Genomic DNA, 14232 nt, shown 5'->3' on the forward strand with positions numbered 1-14232 from the left:
GCGGCAGCAAGTGCTGCAGCAGGTCCGAGCTGCATGCAGCCCCGGTGTCCCCGTAGCAGCAGCCGCCACAGCAGCAGCAGTCGCAGCAGCAGCAGCAGCAGAAGCAACAAAAGTCACCCAAACAGCAGCGGCAGCAGCAGCAGCAGCAGCATAAACAGCAGCTGCTGCTGTCCTGTGTGCTGCAGATCTTGACAGCGTGTCTCGAGTGCGAGCTGCTTCGCCTGAACCTCTTGGCTGCTTGTGCGTCCGTACACCCTAAGGTGTGTTTCTCATGAACACCAACAGACCGCTGCTGCTGCTGCTGTTGCTGCTGCTTTTGAGTGCGCTGCAGCTGCTGCTGCTGTTGCTTTCCGCCACCTTCTGCTGCCTTTGCAGCAGCTGCTCCGGCTGCTCCTGTTGTTGCTGTTGGCACTTCGCTATCTGCTGCTGCTGCTGCTGCGGCTGCTGCTGATAGTGATGACTTTGGCTCCGCTGCAGCAGCAACTGCTGCAGCAGTTGCTGCAGCGTATCAGCAGCGGCATAGTGATGGTGCTAGTTCTGCGGATTCTCTGCGCTGCTGCAGCGCCAGCTGAATATATGGTCGCGAGCCGCCGAAAAGCAACTGCAGCAGCAGCAGCAGCAGCTGCAGCTGCAGCAGCAGCTGGAAGAGTCCCTAAGCAGCAGCATCTGCATAGGCGCTGCTGCTGGCGCTTCGCCGTCGCTGCAGCCGTCAGCAGCACAGAGTCTGGAAGCCTATTGGTGGGTTTCGCTTTTCCCGTAAGTGCCTCTTTTTTGCGTGTCTTACAAGGCTGCTGCTGCTTTTGCTGCTGCTGCTGCTGCAGGGAGCGGCTGCAGGCGATGCCTGTTGTCTTTGAGACTTTGGGCCCCTGCGATTTGTCTCCTCTTGACATAAAACAAATTGAAAAGGACTTCACCAGAGAAACAGTAAAAATAAACCAACGCGCATGCAAGGGTAACACTGCAGCCGGCTGCTGCTGCTGCTGCTGCTGCTCCTGTTGCTGCCGCTGCTGCTGCCCTTGCTGCTGCCTTGGGCCCTCCTAATAAAGTGTCTGCTTCTGCTTATTGCAATGCTGCAACAGCAGCAGCAGCAGCCAAGTTGTGGAGCCACGAGCAGCAGGGGCCTGCTTTCATTGCTGCTGTCTGTTGCTGCTGCTGCTATTATTGCTGGTGCAGGTGCTGATGGACTGCAGCAGCTCCTGACCGCCATTTGCAGGGGGCTAAGAGAAACGGAGAGAACTCCAGCAGCAGCAGCAGAAGCAGGACTATCAACCGCAACAGCAGCAGCAGCAGCAGCAGCAGCAGGCCCACCTTCGTGGAGCCTTCCAAGAACAGTGGAGGCCCTCATTTCCCTGAAACTTCTTCCCACAGATATCTGTGGTGGCAGCCGCAGCAAGAGAATCAGCAGCAGCAGCAGCAGCAGCGAGGAAGCAGGGGCTGCAGCAGAAGCTGCAGAGGGCGCTGCTGCTGAAGACCTGTGGAATGTGTGGGCAGCAGCAGCAAGAGTCTGCTGCGCGCTGCAGCTGCTCGCAGTCTCCTCCCGCACCCACGGCGGCGGCGTCTCCTTTGCTGCAGCAATGAAGGCCTTCGCCTGTCCCTCCTTGTCTTTGCTGCTGCGCCCTGACAACCGCGCTCCCCAGCAGCAGCAGCAGCAGCAGCATCAAGGGGAACAGCAGCAGCAGCAGGGGGAGCAGCAGCAGCTGCCGAAGCAGGAACAGCAGGACGAAGAAGCTCCTAACGCGACTGACATTGTGCTTAGCTGCTGCGTGCAGCAGCGGCGTCTCGAGCAGGCGATGGGGCAGGGGCAGCAGCAGCAGCAGCAACAGCAACAGCAAAGGCAGCAGCAGCAGATACCGACAACGGAACCACTGATAGAGGGGGGCCCTCTGCTCGCAGCAGTCCATTCGGCTACTCCATTCGCGTGTGTCTAACTGCTGTTGCTGCTGGGCGTGCTGAATCTGCTGCTACGGTGGCGACGGGCTGCTGCTGCTGCTGTTTCCTGCTGCTGCTTATCTGCTGCTGCGGCTGCTGCTGCTGCGAGGGCAAGGCGAGCCTCAGCCGCAGAACTATGCGGCTTCTGAGTGAATTGTTACAGGCTGCTTCTACCTGACCACTACGCCGCCCCTCTTGACCAGGAGCAGCAGCAGCAGCAGCAGAAGCAGCAGCAGCAGCAGCAGCAGCAGGGAATCTCGGAGCTTCTGGGAAGTGTTAAAGTTGCTGCGCACTTTTTTGCGACCTTCCGCAGCGTTTTGCTGCTGCAGCCTACCGCTGAATTGCTGCAGGCTGACGAGGATTTGGCCCACCAAGTAAACGATTTTAGCTGCTGCTGCTGCTGTTGCTGGTGCTGCTAGCATATGTGTTGCTGCTGCTGCCGTTGCTGCTGTTACTGCATCTATTGCTACCACCGCTGCTGCTTGTTGCCGCTGCTGCTGGCTTTGCTGCTGCTTTGCCGCTGCTTTGCTGCTTCGGCTCTTCAGTGTTTAGCAGCAGCAACAGCAGCAGCAGCAGCCTGCGTCCCATTAGTTCAAAAGATCCTGCAGCAATTAATTGCGAGCAGCCCTGGCGTCTGGCAGCTGCGCGTCCCATCTAAATATTCAAATAGAATTAAAATAAAATTGAAATAAATAAACAAAAAGCCCCAAATTAGTCTGAACTCATTGTCTTGTTGAAGTGCATGCTGCTGCTGTCTCAGGTGCTGTCAAGAGCAGCAGCAGCAGCTCTCATTGGTCCCGTTTTGCTGCAAGAGATTCAGCAAGAGTTCACTACGAACTCTTCCCCCCCAGATATGCCACCGGAAGGGGCCCCTAGTGTCGATGGGGGCCCCCCAGGGGCCCCCCTTGGGGCCCCTATGGGGGCCGCCCTGGGGGTCCCTAGGGGTCCCCCCAAGGGGGGCCCCAGGGGCCTCCTGTGGCTGCCGGCGCGGCTGTCGCAGCAGTGGGTGCTGGTGAGCAGCAGCAGCAGGAGCGGGGTGTCTGTACACCCCAAAGGTGCGGGAGAAGCAGCAAACGTGCAAGTGGAAACAAATAAAGAAGCAGCAATAAGGGCCCCTCAAGAAGCAGCAGTGGGGTGTGGGGAATCTGCATAAATTGAAGCTGCTGCTGGCTAACTGGCTGCAGCTGAATGCGGTTTGTTGGCAGCAGCTGCTGCAGTTGCTGCAGCTGCTGCTAATAAGCTGAACTTGGTTGAGCAATGCAAGCTCGTTGAACCTAACAAAACCCCCAACCCTAAACCCTAAACCCTAACCAGGAGAGGCCGACACTGTAGCTGCAATGCCCCCAAACAGTTTCCTCTGGCTTACTGCTAGACTTGAAGCAACTCTGCAGCAGCAGCAGCAACAGCAGCAGTAGGAAAGACATTCAGCATTAAGCGCGCGCAGCTGTATAAACAGTTGCTTGTTGCTGGCCTGCAGCGGCTCGCCAGCTGGCTGGCCTCAGCTGCAGGCAGCTAGCTAGGCAGCTGGCAGCTAGCTAGTGCAGCTGCAGGCAGCTAGCCAGCTAGCTACTGAGCTAGTTGGCCAGCAGCGGCAGCAGAGCCGGCGGGGCCAAAAATAAATTTGTCTTGGAGGCCGTTCAAGGAACGGCAGAGTAAAGATATAATGGAGCAGCTGTCTGTGCTGGCAGCTGCATAATAATCAATTAAACTAAATAAGAAATTCCACAAACTTAAACAAATAAACAATTCCAGAAACGTAGCAGCAGCCCGGCCTCCAGGCGCCTCCCCGTCTTCTTCAACACGTACGCAGCCAGCTAGCCACCCGCCCGCTGCAGCAGCCGCCCGCAGCAACCGCTGCTGCCGCTGCTGCTGCTGCAGGAGGCTGCAGCTAGTACCTGTAGTCGTCGGACTTGAAGGGCCCGTCCTGGCTGACGCCGAGGTAGTCGGCTTGTTCTTGAGAAAGGCGGTTGAGTTTGGCGCCGAGGGCCGGGAGATGGAGAGCAGCAACTTTTTCGTCGAGGTGTTTGGGGAGTCTGTACACCTGGTTGGCGTAGGTCTTGCGGGCCGCGGCTTCCCAGAGAGCCACCTGGGCCAGCACTTGATTGGAAAAAGAACAAGACATGACGAAAGAAGGGTGTCCAGTGGCGCATCCGAGGTTCATAAGTCTTCCTTCTGCAAGAAGAATGATGGCGTGGCCGTCGGGGAAGATGTACCTGTCGACTTGGGGTTTGATGTTTTCGCACTGGATGCCAGGGGTGGCTTTGAGGCCCCTGACATCGATTTCGTTGTCGAAGTGGCCAATGTTTCCAACAATTGCGTTGTTTTTCATCTTTTGCATGTGCTTTTGCATGATAATGTCCTTGTTTCCAGTGGCGCTCACGAACAAGTCCGCCACCCCCACCACCGCGTCCAGCGGCAACACCCCGAAACCCTCCATTGCAGCCTGCAGTGCACAAATTGGGTCTATTTCTGAAATTATAACTCGACAGCCTTGGCCGCGAAGTGCTGCAGCGCAGCCTTTGCCCACGTCGCCGTAGCCGCACACCACCGCCAGCTTCCCGCCCAGCATCACGTCGGTGGCTCTCATGATTGCGTCGGGCAAAGAGTGTCTGCAGCCGTACACATTATCAAATTTGCTTTTTGTGACGCAATCGTTTACATTCATTGCGGGAAACAGCAGCAGATTTGCTGCAGCGCGCCGCAGCAGCCGCAGCACCCCCGTGGTGGTTTCCTCGCTGACGCCCCGCACGCCCGCGGCCAGCTGCCGCCACTTCCGCGGCGCCGCAGCCACGCTCCGCCGCAGCAGCTGCTGCACTGCTGCTGCTTCCTCGTCTGCTGCAGCAGACACCTCCGGCAGCACTCCGGAGGACTCGTAAACCTCCTCTGCATGCACTCCTTCGTGAATCAGCATTGTTATGTCCCCCCCGTCGTCCACCAGCAAGTCCGGGCCTGCGCAGTCCGGCCAAGTCAGCGCCTGCTCCGAACACCACCAGTACTCCTCCACCGTTTCACCTGCAGCAGCAACAGCAGCAGCAGCAGCAGCGGGTCAGCAGCAGCAGCGGCGGCCGCGGCCGCGGGCAGGCGCGCGCCAGCCGTCGGGGGAAATGGGGAAACACGCGCTGCTGCTGCACTGGTCAACCACAGGTAGCTGCTGCTGCGGCGAAAGGCCAGCTGCAGCAGGAGCTGCGCTGCTGCGGCCCTGCTGCAGCAGCAGCAAACAGCCTAACCGTGCGGATTTCCCGCTGTCTGCCCGGCCTACTGAGTGTGTAGCGCAAGTGTGTGGCTAGCCAGCCAGCCAGCTAGCCAGCTGCGTGGCTAGCTGGGGAGGGAGCGGCGCAGCAACTAACCTTTCCAGGCGAAGACAGTGGCGGAACCCTCAGCAGCTATTGCTGCTGCTGCGTGGTCCTGAGTGCTGAAGATGTTGCAGGAACACCAGCGGACAGTGGCGCCCAAGTGGGTGAGGGTTTCAATGAGCACAGCTGTCTGTACAGTCATGTGCAGCGAGCCAGTGATGCGGACTCCCTGCAACGGCTTGCGGGGCCCCAGCTCTTCTCTCAGAGCCATAAGTCCGGGCATTTCTGCTTCTGCAAGCCGAATTTCCTTGCGGCCGAAGGCAGCAAGCGTCAGGTCTTTCACCTTGCTGCTGCTGCTGCTGCTGCTGCTGCACGGGGGGGGGTTCGAGGGCGCCATTTTCAACGCGGAGACCGCCGGTGTCAATCAAAATGCACTTTAAAACCTAAATTAAACTTGTCTTTGGAATTTTTGTTGTTTAAAAAAACAAACTGAAACGCGCAGACAGCAAACCAACGCCAGCCAGCGATGCCCCACGTGACAGCCACGCCGCAGGGAGGGAGAGAGCTCACCACCGCAGCCGTCGGCCCTGCTGCCCTCTCTTTTCCCGTCTTCGCCCCACAATAGTTCAATTTTAATTCCATTTAATTGTGTTTTTTATTTAATTTTAAATACACACAATTTGCCCAAAAAACCAGCAAAAAAGGCCTCTTCCGCCCTCCCGGCGACGCCGCCGCCAGGGGCCCCGAGGCCTTCCTGTGGGGCCGACAGCTAACTGGCAAGAGGCCCCTTAAACCCAATTATAACGCCTTTACACATCAAAATAATCCTTTTATAGAATATATTTGTATCTTGGGGTCCCTGAGACCCCCTTTAAGCTTAAACTACGCCTTCTGGGGCCTCCTACGACCGCAAGCCAGGTCACTTCGACAGCCACGGGGGCCCCCGCAAACAGACAAGCAAATGGGTAGGGGAGGGGCCCCCAAAAGATGCAAGGAAGCTTTGGCTCAGCCTGAAGAGCCAGAGGCTTCACTAGGGGCCCCCAGAAGGAGACGGAAAGAGTCCAAAAATCGGGGCTCGGGGGCCCCCGAGGGTCATGGGGCCCCCGAGGGTTTGGGGACCCCCGAGGGTTTGGGGGCCCCCGAAGGTCCGGAGGCTCCCGAGGGTTTGGAGGCCCCCGAGGGTTTGGGGCCCCCCGAGGGCTTGGGCGCCCACGAAAGCCAGGGGGCCCCACAAAAAGCTGCAGGCGGCGGGGCATGCGAGTGAGTTTGACTATCTCTGCGTTGCCTGGCTGTTCCTAAAGGCGTAAACCCTAAACCCTAAACCGTAAACCCTAGAGTCTGCTCCCCTGGGGGTTGCTGGGGCCCTTCTGTTGCCCGAAGATGGCCTTCTTGTTTGATCACCGAGTGCTGCTAATTGCCTCTGTCTTTGTCTTCTTTTTTTAATCATTTTTTTCTTTCGCAATTCAACAAGTCCATTTTATTCAAACTCAACTAATTAATTAATCCCCAGCGCCTCCTGCCAAGGGCCTCTCGCTGCATGCGCCCGCCGCATGCATTTACGCATGCATGCATTTTTGGGGCTTTTTCTGCAGTGCCGACACAGATGAGTGGGTCCCCAACGAAGCCTTTCAGAAGTCTCTCGAATTTATCCCCAAAGTAAGTTCTAAAGGGCCCCCCAAGAGCCCTCAGGGGCCAGGGGGGCCCCCCAAACCGTAATATGCTGCTGCAAGTTTCAGAAAAAGCAAAATAAAACCCTGAAGGGTTTCTGTGTCTTATTGGGGGGCCCCTGTGCTGCTGCTGCCTTTGCAGCAAATACCCTTTGAGGGGGCCCCCCGCGTCTCGACCCTCAGCGTGGCTTTGCCGGCTTCCATAGTGGCCAATGCACAAGTAAGCAAAAAGAAAAAAATGGAAAAATAAAATGCTGAGTCTTTTGCGGGTTCCACGGCCTTCAGGTGTATGCACAGACACCTGGGCGGGGCGCCAAGACGCTGCGGCTCTTGACTTTCTTTGTTTTGTTTTCCTTTCCGTCTTTTCGAATAAATTAGTCCTTTCTTTTCTCTTTTTATTGTTATTTTCTATTATTTTTTACCAAATTTGCGTGCGTGAGAAGAAAAGATGGAAGGTTTGCATGCGCTGCTGCACTTAAGACCCACTTTCTTTGTTTTTACGCTTCTTTGCATTTACCCCTAGGGGCTGTGTCTTTTCCCTTTTCCGTTCTTGCTTCATTTTTATTCTTCTACTTTTGCACATCTTTATCGATTTCATTCTTTTAAATTTTGCTTCTTTTCATCTATTTCATCCTTTTGCCTTACCTGTCTTCGTTTATTTTCATTTCATATTTTTATCCCAAATATCACCTTTTCTAATTTATAATTTCCTTTTCAGTTTCATCCCTTTACATTACCTGTCTCTGCCCATTTCTATTTATTTTTCGTCTTCTCTTTTTCCCCAATTGCGTCTCTTTAGTTCTTCATTTATGATTCAGTTGGGGCTCCTTATCTGGTCCCGAGGTGATTGCAAAATGCACGGATTTCCGTGCAGAGTTGTTTCTGTTTTTCGTGGCCTCTGCTGCATGCATTGGCCCTTGTTCTTAGCGTTTTAGCTAAATGAGAAACTCTTAAAATGAAATATATTTCTTGCTGCTAAGGTGTACGTACACCTGCCTGGCTCTGTGTCACCGGCTCTCTACCGCCATCTGCTTTTCTTACACTCCCTATTCTTATCTTGTTGTTTCGCCGAGATGCTCTGTGCCCGGCGCTTCAGGGTTTAGGGTTTAGGGTTTAGGGTTTAGGGTTTGGTGTTTCAGTCTGCAGAGCTGAGGGCCGCCTTGGTGGGCTGCATTGCCAGGTCTTTGACAGTTATGGGTGTTGATGAAGTAATTGTCTATGAAGACTGCGGTAAGCCTGCAGCAACAATCCTCTCAAGGGGCCCCCAAAGCTTTGAGGGCCCCCAGAGCTGTGGGAGCCCCATAGTTTGGGGGACCTCAGAGCTACGGGGGACCCCAGAGCTAGGGGGCCCCCAGAGCTAGGGGGCCCCCAGAGCTAGGGGGACCCTCAGAGTTACGGGGGCCCCCAGTGCCTCCCTATAGCGCGATTTCGCCTTCGCAGTTGGTGTTTTGATTGTGCATGCGGCCTAGGGTTAAGGGTTTAGGGTTTAGGATTTAGGGTTTAGCGTGTGTGCCTGCAGCGTCTGCCATAGACCCATCGACGGGTCGCTCTCCCTCTTTGGACTTCTTTGTTCGCAATCTACAATATTTAGAAACTCCTCAGTTCCTTAGAAAACGGCTTTTCAAGCTGCACCCAGGCAAGCACTGCAGCAGAGCCAGGGGCCTCCCAAGGCTACCGCTAGGCCTGGGAGGGCCCCCAGGTGCCCTTGGGGAGGGGCCCCAGAAGCCCTGCGGGGGCCCCCCCAAGGCTCCCGCTAGGCCACGGGGGCCCCCCAGGGGCCCTTCGGGGGCCCCCATTGCTACCTCTAGACCAGAGCGAGGGTCCCCAGGGGTCCTGAGGGGGCCCCCAAGGCTGCCGCTGCGGGGGTCCCCGACCATGTCCCAAGGGCCCCTTAGTCACCTGCTAGGGGGCCCTATCCCGGGGCCTCTGGGGGCCCTAAGAGTAAAAAGGAGGGGTTGGATTGAATAGCATTTTCTTTTTGTCTTCTTACCTTCTTTTGAATTGTCAGTTGTGCCAGTTTCGTTGTTGGCTTGGCTGCGTCTGGTGTTTATATGTGTTCATGAGTGCGTATTTGCTGCTGCTGTGGGTTGCGTGTGCTGCTGCGGCGTGGTCTTCGCGAAATCCTAAACCCTAAACCCTAGACCTGAAGCACGCGGGCCTGCAGAACCCCCTAGACGCGCCGCACCACCTGCGCCGCGATGAATGGCTTCCTTATAGAGAAGGAGTTTCTTTAGAAAAGTCCCAAGGGGGGACCCTTGTGGATTGTGGCCTTCTTTTTCCCGTTGCATGTCAGCAGCAAATCCCCGTGGGCACAAGGTCAGCAGCGCGGACCACGGAGCACCCCGGGGGCTCCCAGGGCGAATTAGGGTTTAGGGTTTAGGGTTTAGGGTTTGGGGCTGAGGGTTCAGAATTGGGGTTTTGGGTTTGGGGGTATGGGTCGATGTTCCTCTGGCCAGGGCTTACACGGCGAGGGGTTTTTCCCTGGTTTTCAGGACTTGCAGTGTAGCTGTCTAGGGTTTAGGGTTTAGGGTTTAGGGTTTAGGGCTTGGGGTTTGTGTTCCACGGTGGCTTTGCGTTTTCTTCCTTTTGCGAGCTGCTAGGACCCTGTGCCTTTTGCGTGGCGCTGCACAGCAGCGCTGAGGGCTATTCCCCGGGGATTCGGGTTTAGGGTTTAGGGTTTAGGGTTTAGGGTTTGTGCTGCAGGGTGACGCTGCGGCTGCACCCCTCGCTGCGCACTGCTGGCGACTTGAACCGGCTGCTGCCGTCTCAGCGCAAATTCGTTTTGCGGGGAGAAGCAGTTTCTCCTCAAGAGCCTCCGACTCTAGCAGGTAAATAGTTTTATTAATTTAAATTGACTTTAAAAATATAAAACAATTCCAATATTCCATTTTGGCAATTGGAGGGAAGCAGCTGCTGGCGGCAAGCAGCCACCTGCTGGTCTTGCCGCTGAGGTGTGCGCAGTGGCTGCTGCTAGCATCGCTGCTGCTGCTGCTGTTTTTGCTGCTGCTGCTGCTGCTGCGCCTTCTGCTGCTGCGAAGCCCTTTTGCGTATTTCTGTAGCGAGAGGGAATTGTGGCTGCCGCAGCGAAGCTGCCGCCACGGCAGCAGCAGCAGCATTAGTAGCATTAGTAGCTTCTACAGCAGCAACACTAGCGCCTGCTGCAGCTGCTACAGCAGCAGCAGCAGCAGCAGTCCATCTGTATGCTTGCTGCGCCCAGGGCTGTACTGGGGCTATCAAGTTCGCGCTGCGAGTTCTCTGCGGGAGGTGTTTAGAGGCCACAATCTGAGCAGCAGCAAAAAGAGCAGCAAAAGTCAAGAAGCAGATAACAAAAGTAAAGACAAAGAACTCAAGAGAGAAGGGCTTTATGACTGCATTGTGGGAACTTCTGAAAGGGGAGTCCCGCTGCAGCAAGCAGCCATGAGCATGCAGCACGGCAGCTACAGGTACAGTGCAGTAGCCACTGCAGCAGCTGCGGCAGCTGCAGCAGCAGCAGCAGCAGCGCGGGACTCTACGTTGCTGCTGCTGCTGCCCGGCTCCACAGCAAACTAATGGTCTTCGCTGAGTTAAAAGGGAAGAAATAGAAAACATATTAGGATTTCGAGAAGTGCCAATTGAATTCACATTTGAACCCAATGTAATATATATATTAAATTTTGTATGAACTATATTTATTCGTATTTTCATACTAAAGTAGTTATATGTTTTATAAAACACTTTTAATATATATTATTAATATTATTTCTGCCTCTAAGCTCTCCCACAGTTACGTGGGGGCCCCCGTGGCTGCTGAGGCGCAGCTGCAGCAGCGGGGCCCCAGCTGCGTCTATACGTGCTAAATGGATATTCAATAAATAAAGAAATATTATTAAATAAATAAATAATAAAGATTATAAAGGAGCAATCAAATTACATTAGTGAAATATGCCAAAGGCAGCAGCAGAAGCAGCAGTAAACGAATATGTTTGCTGCAGCAAGTACATATTTGCTGCAGCAACTGTACGCATTTATATGCATGCATGTAAATGTGTTTAAATACAAAATTTTATACTGCGTTTAATGCATTTATGCCTCTCTATATATAAACCGATTTTCTTTTACATACATATATGCATTTCTGTGCATGTGTGGATTAGGTATTAATTTACATTTATATTTGTCTAGATATGACTATTCATTTAAGTGGAGCGAATAAGTTGTATATATAAGGCTGTTAAAAAAAAGTTGCTGCTGCTCAAGTTGCTGCGACTGCTGCAGTTGTTCTTGCTGCTGCTGCTGCTGCTAGCAGCAAACCTCAACTATGTGTGCATTTCTTGTGTCTTTTTGCTGCAGCCATTTGCTGCTGGTCTTCGGGGGCCTCAGCGGCTTAGAGGCAGTTCTAAGGGACCCTCAAAGTGGCATAGCAGCAGCAGCAGCTCGTGCTGCTGTTAGCTTCTGTGCTGCTGAGGGGCCCCCCTGCCCTTCGAAGGGGCCCCCCTCATCGGACCTGCGGCGTGCCTGCAGGGCCCTGGGGCACCAGGGGGCCCCCGGGGGCCCCCTAGGGCCCCTCAGAGAGGGTACAGATGCAGCAGTACCCCCTGAATGCCTTTTTGATTCTTATGTTAATACTTGTCCTCTTCAGTCTTCGCGAACTATAAGAACTGAAGAGGCGCTGCTGCTGACGCTTGCTGCGCTGCGGCACACAGGGGTGCATTCAAGGGGGCCCCCCACGCAGCAGCAGCAGCAGCAGCTGCAGCAGCAGGAGCAGCAGCAGGAGCAGCGGCAGAAAAAACGAAGACCTCACTTGCCTCCCCTCTTGGCAGTTATGGAGGAAGTCGAAAGACAAAAAGAGGGTGCACATAGGAAAGAGAAGTAGCCGCAGCAGCAGCAGGCTTAGCAGCAGCAGCAGCAGCAGACTTAGCAGCAGCAGCAGCACATGCTGCGGCTGCTGCTGCAGTTTTGGGTCTTTTTCGCCCAGCGCTCTGCTGCTGCTGATGGGCGAAGGCGAATTTGACAGCAGCACTTGACTCCGAATGGATTAATTTTAAATATTTGAAGACACATTGAGGGTTGCAGCAGCAGAAAAGAAAAGAAAAGTCAAAATAGAAAAAATATAATGAAAGAAACTGCAGCAGCCAAGAGCAGCAAAAGACAGAGAAAGGCAGCCGCCACACGGGAGGTGTACAGGCATCCTAGGGGCCCCAGACAGCGGCTTGAAGCAGCTGCAGCAAAAGCGTTTGCGTCCAAAACATTAGGAGTTGTGAGCAGCAAAAGATTTAAAAAAAAGTAAAACGAGACGGAGTTGAGAGCATGTCTGTACCTGCTGCGAAGCTGGGGTGTACGTACACCTCGTGCTTCCGGGCCTCGCAGCAGCTTCACTTTGTCTCTGAAATTAATTAATAAGTTTTGCTCCAGCAGCTCAGTTTATTTCCTTTTGCTGCTGCGGAGTTGTCTCTAGGAAGCTTAACCCTAGCTAGCAAGGGCCGAGCGTAAACCCTAAACCCTAGAAAAACCCTAAACCCTAGCAGCCAGTGGCGCGGTGAAGGGCCAGATGCAGCTAATCGGGCTAATAGAGTAGGTACACAGAAAGAACTCGAAGCAAACAAGCAGCAGCAGCTGAGCCTGAAACTGCGGCTGAGACAAACAGAAACCCCCGAAGGGGCCCCCCAGCGCAGCCATTTCGCGCTAAAATATGCCAATAATTCTTAAATTAATATTTAAATTAAATAAATATTCCTTTTTAAGTCAAAAGAGGCTGGAGCTGGCAAACACAGACGCTGCTGCTGCTGCTGAGGGGGGCAGGGGGCCCTCGCGGCACTCCAGGGGCCCCTTGGTCTCGGCTTAAACAGCAGCAAATTTTGCTTCTTTGTGCATTGACAAAAAGCATATTTAAATACTTTATTATTTTCTTTCAGTAAATGAACTGACAGGGGCCCGGGGGCCCGCAGCAGGCAAAGAGAAGACAGGGGAGGAAGCTCCCGAACGCAATGCCGCAATCGATTGCGGTGTAGGTGTATATCTACTTTGAATTCCAACTAGGTACTTATTTTTAGTTTTCCACTTCATTTATTTCTATTTCTTTTTTCATGAGGCGCCCCAGCTGCCCCCGAACGCAGAGCAGCAGCTCTTGAATCGACGCAGGCCAGCAGCAGTTCGCTGCCTCTTGCTGTTCTTATTTGTGTTTCTCGCTCATTTTTCCTCTTATTTATTCATTTATTTCTTTTTCTTTGTCTTTTAGAACTCCCAGCCGTCAGCAGCAGCTTCATTTAGCAGCTCCTTGCTGTTCCCCCGTGGCTGCTGTTTTCTTGTCTTGCGGGCCCCTGCTGCAGCAGCAACATGGTGGCTCACGAGGCTCAGGAGCAGCAGAAGCAGCAGACACTCTTCCTGCTGCAGCAGGAGGTGCAGCTGGGGCAGCCTCGCATCTGTGACGCCCCAAGCAGCGACGGAAGCAACGACAGCAACAGATGCAGCAAACGCAGCAGCAGCAGCAGCTGCAACGGCGGCAGCAGCAGCAGCTGCAGCGGCGATGTCAGCAGCCTCAAGAGCAGCCCCAGAAGCCGCAGCAGCCGTAGCAGGGACAGCAGCATCACACCCTCTGCGTCCCCCATTAGTCCCGCCACCAGCAGCCCCGCAGCAGAGGCAGCAGCAGCAGCAGCAGCTGCTGCTGCTGCTGCAGCAACAGCCGCAGCTGGTGTGCAGCCCCAGCAGCAGAGTCTAGTCGAAGTTCAGGTGGGCCCACGTCTGTTCCACGCCACGTGGGAGACAGCCTCGAAGTGCCCTGCGCTGCTGCAGCAGCTGGAGCAGCTGCAGCAGCAGCAGCAGCAGCAGCAGGGGGTCCCTCGCCTGGTGCTGGACTGCCAGCCCGAAGTCTTTTCCATCATATTAACTTACTTAAGGACCGGGGAAATAGACAAAGAGCTGCTGCTGCATGCAGCGCATGCAGCTGTGGGGCCCCACACCACTGCAGCAGCAGCAGAACGGCTGCTGCGCAGGGAGTTCCGGCTGCTGCTGCTGCCTTGGCCAGACAAGTGCAGCCGCTGCGGCTCTCTCTATGACTCCCAGCTGTACGCAGATCTGCCTCAAAGGGGGCCCCCCTCGCGGCTGCCAGGGGGGGCCCCCCAGGGGGCCCCTGGGGGGCCCCCCAGGGGGGCTCCCGGGGGGGCCCCTCAGGGGGGCCCCCTCGGGGCCATGAAGGACGTGCCACTCTGTTATGTGCATCCGGGGTACCTCAAGAGCAGCAGCAGCAGCGCGGGGGGCAGCAGCAGCTACAGCTGCTGCGGCTTCGCTGAAGAAGATGTGGGGTGCACAGCAACGCTGCACTGCAGCAGCAAAATGCCAGTGGGGGGGCCCTGCAGAAGTGCAGCAGC

General features: G+C 55.0%; 4 protein-coding genes across 4 annotated transcripts in view; 3 read left to right on the plus strand and 1 right to left on the minus strand.

Annotated features, from left to right (window-relative positions):
• Nucleotides 1-33: 33 nt before the first annotated feature.
• ETH_00027105 (uncharacterized protein) lies at nt 34-3082 on the plus strand (the record flags this gene model as incomplete). Its single annotated transcript, XM_013373120.1, is given in 7 exon segments — nt 34-174; nt 186-260; nt 563-738; nt 822-952; nt 1174-1918; nt 2093-2303; nt 2690-3082. 7 exon segments carry the CDS (start codon nt 34-36, stop codon nt 3080-3082), a joined length of 1872 nt encoding a protein of 623 aa, XP_013228574.1.
• A 735-nt stretch (nt 3083-3817) lies between these two features.
• Nucleotides 3818-5619, minus strand: ETH_00027110 (adenosylhomocysteinase, putative; the record flags this gene model as incomplete). Its single annotated transcript, XM_013373121.1, has 2 exons — nt 3818-4941; nt 5277-5619. The coding sequence occupies 2 exons, from the start codon at nt 5617-5619 to the stop codon at nt 3818-3820; spliced, it is 1467 nt and encodes a 488-aa protein (XP_013228575.1).
• Nucleotides 5620-6183: 564 nt separating this feature from the next.
• ETH_00027115 (uncharacterized protein) lies at nt 6184-11741 on the plus strand (the record flags this gene model as incomplete). The annotated part of the gene is made up of 9 exons (XM_013373122.1): nt 6184-6482; nt 6815-6878; nt 7032-7109; nt 8029-8119; nt 8409-8830; nt 9054-9205; nt 9593-9717; nt 10107-10332; nt 11219-11741. The coding sequence occupies 9 exons, from the start codon at nt 6184-6186 to the stop codon at nt 11739-11741; spliced, it is 1980 nt and encodes a 659-aa protein (XP_013228576.1).
• Nucleotides 11742-13201: 1460 nt separating this feature from the next.
• Nucleotides 13202-14232, plus strand: part of ETH_00027120 (Zinc finger C-x8-C-x5-C-x3-H type domain containing protein, related) — a gene marked incomplete at both ends in the record, with an annotated part of 2374 nt that continues 1343 nt past the window's right edge. The window contains one exon of the mRNA XM_013373123.1: nt 13202-14222. Coding sequence (XP_013228577.1) covers nt 13202-14222 — 1021 coding nt within the window. The remainder of the gene's footprint in view (nt 14223-14232) is intronic.

The sequence above is a fragment of the Eimeria tenella genome, genomic scaffold (genome assembly GCF_000499545.2).
Source record: "Eimeria tenella Houghton genomic scaffold, Eth_scaff12, whole genome shotgun sequence".
NCBI classification, from domain to species: domain Eukaryota; phylum Apicomplexa; class Conoidasida; order Eucoccidiorida; family Eimeriidae; genus Eimeria; species Eimeria tenella.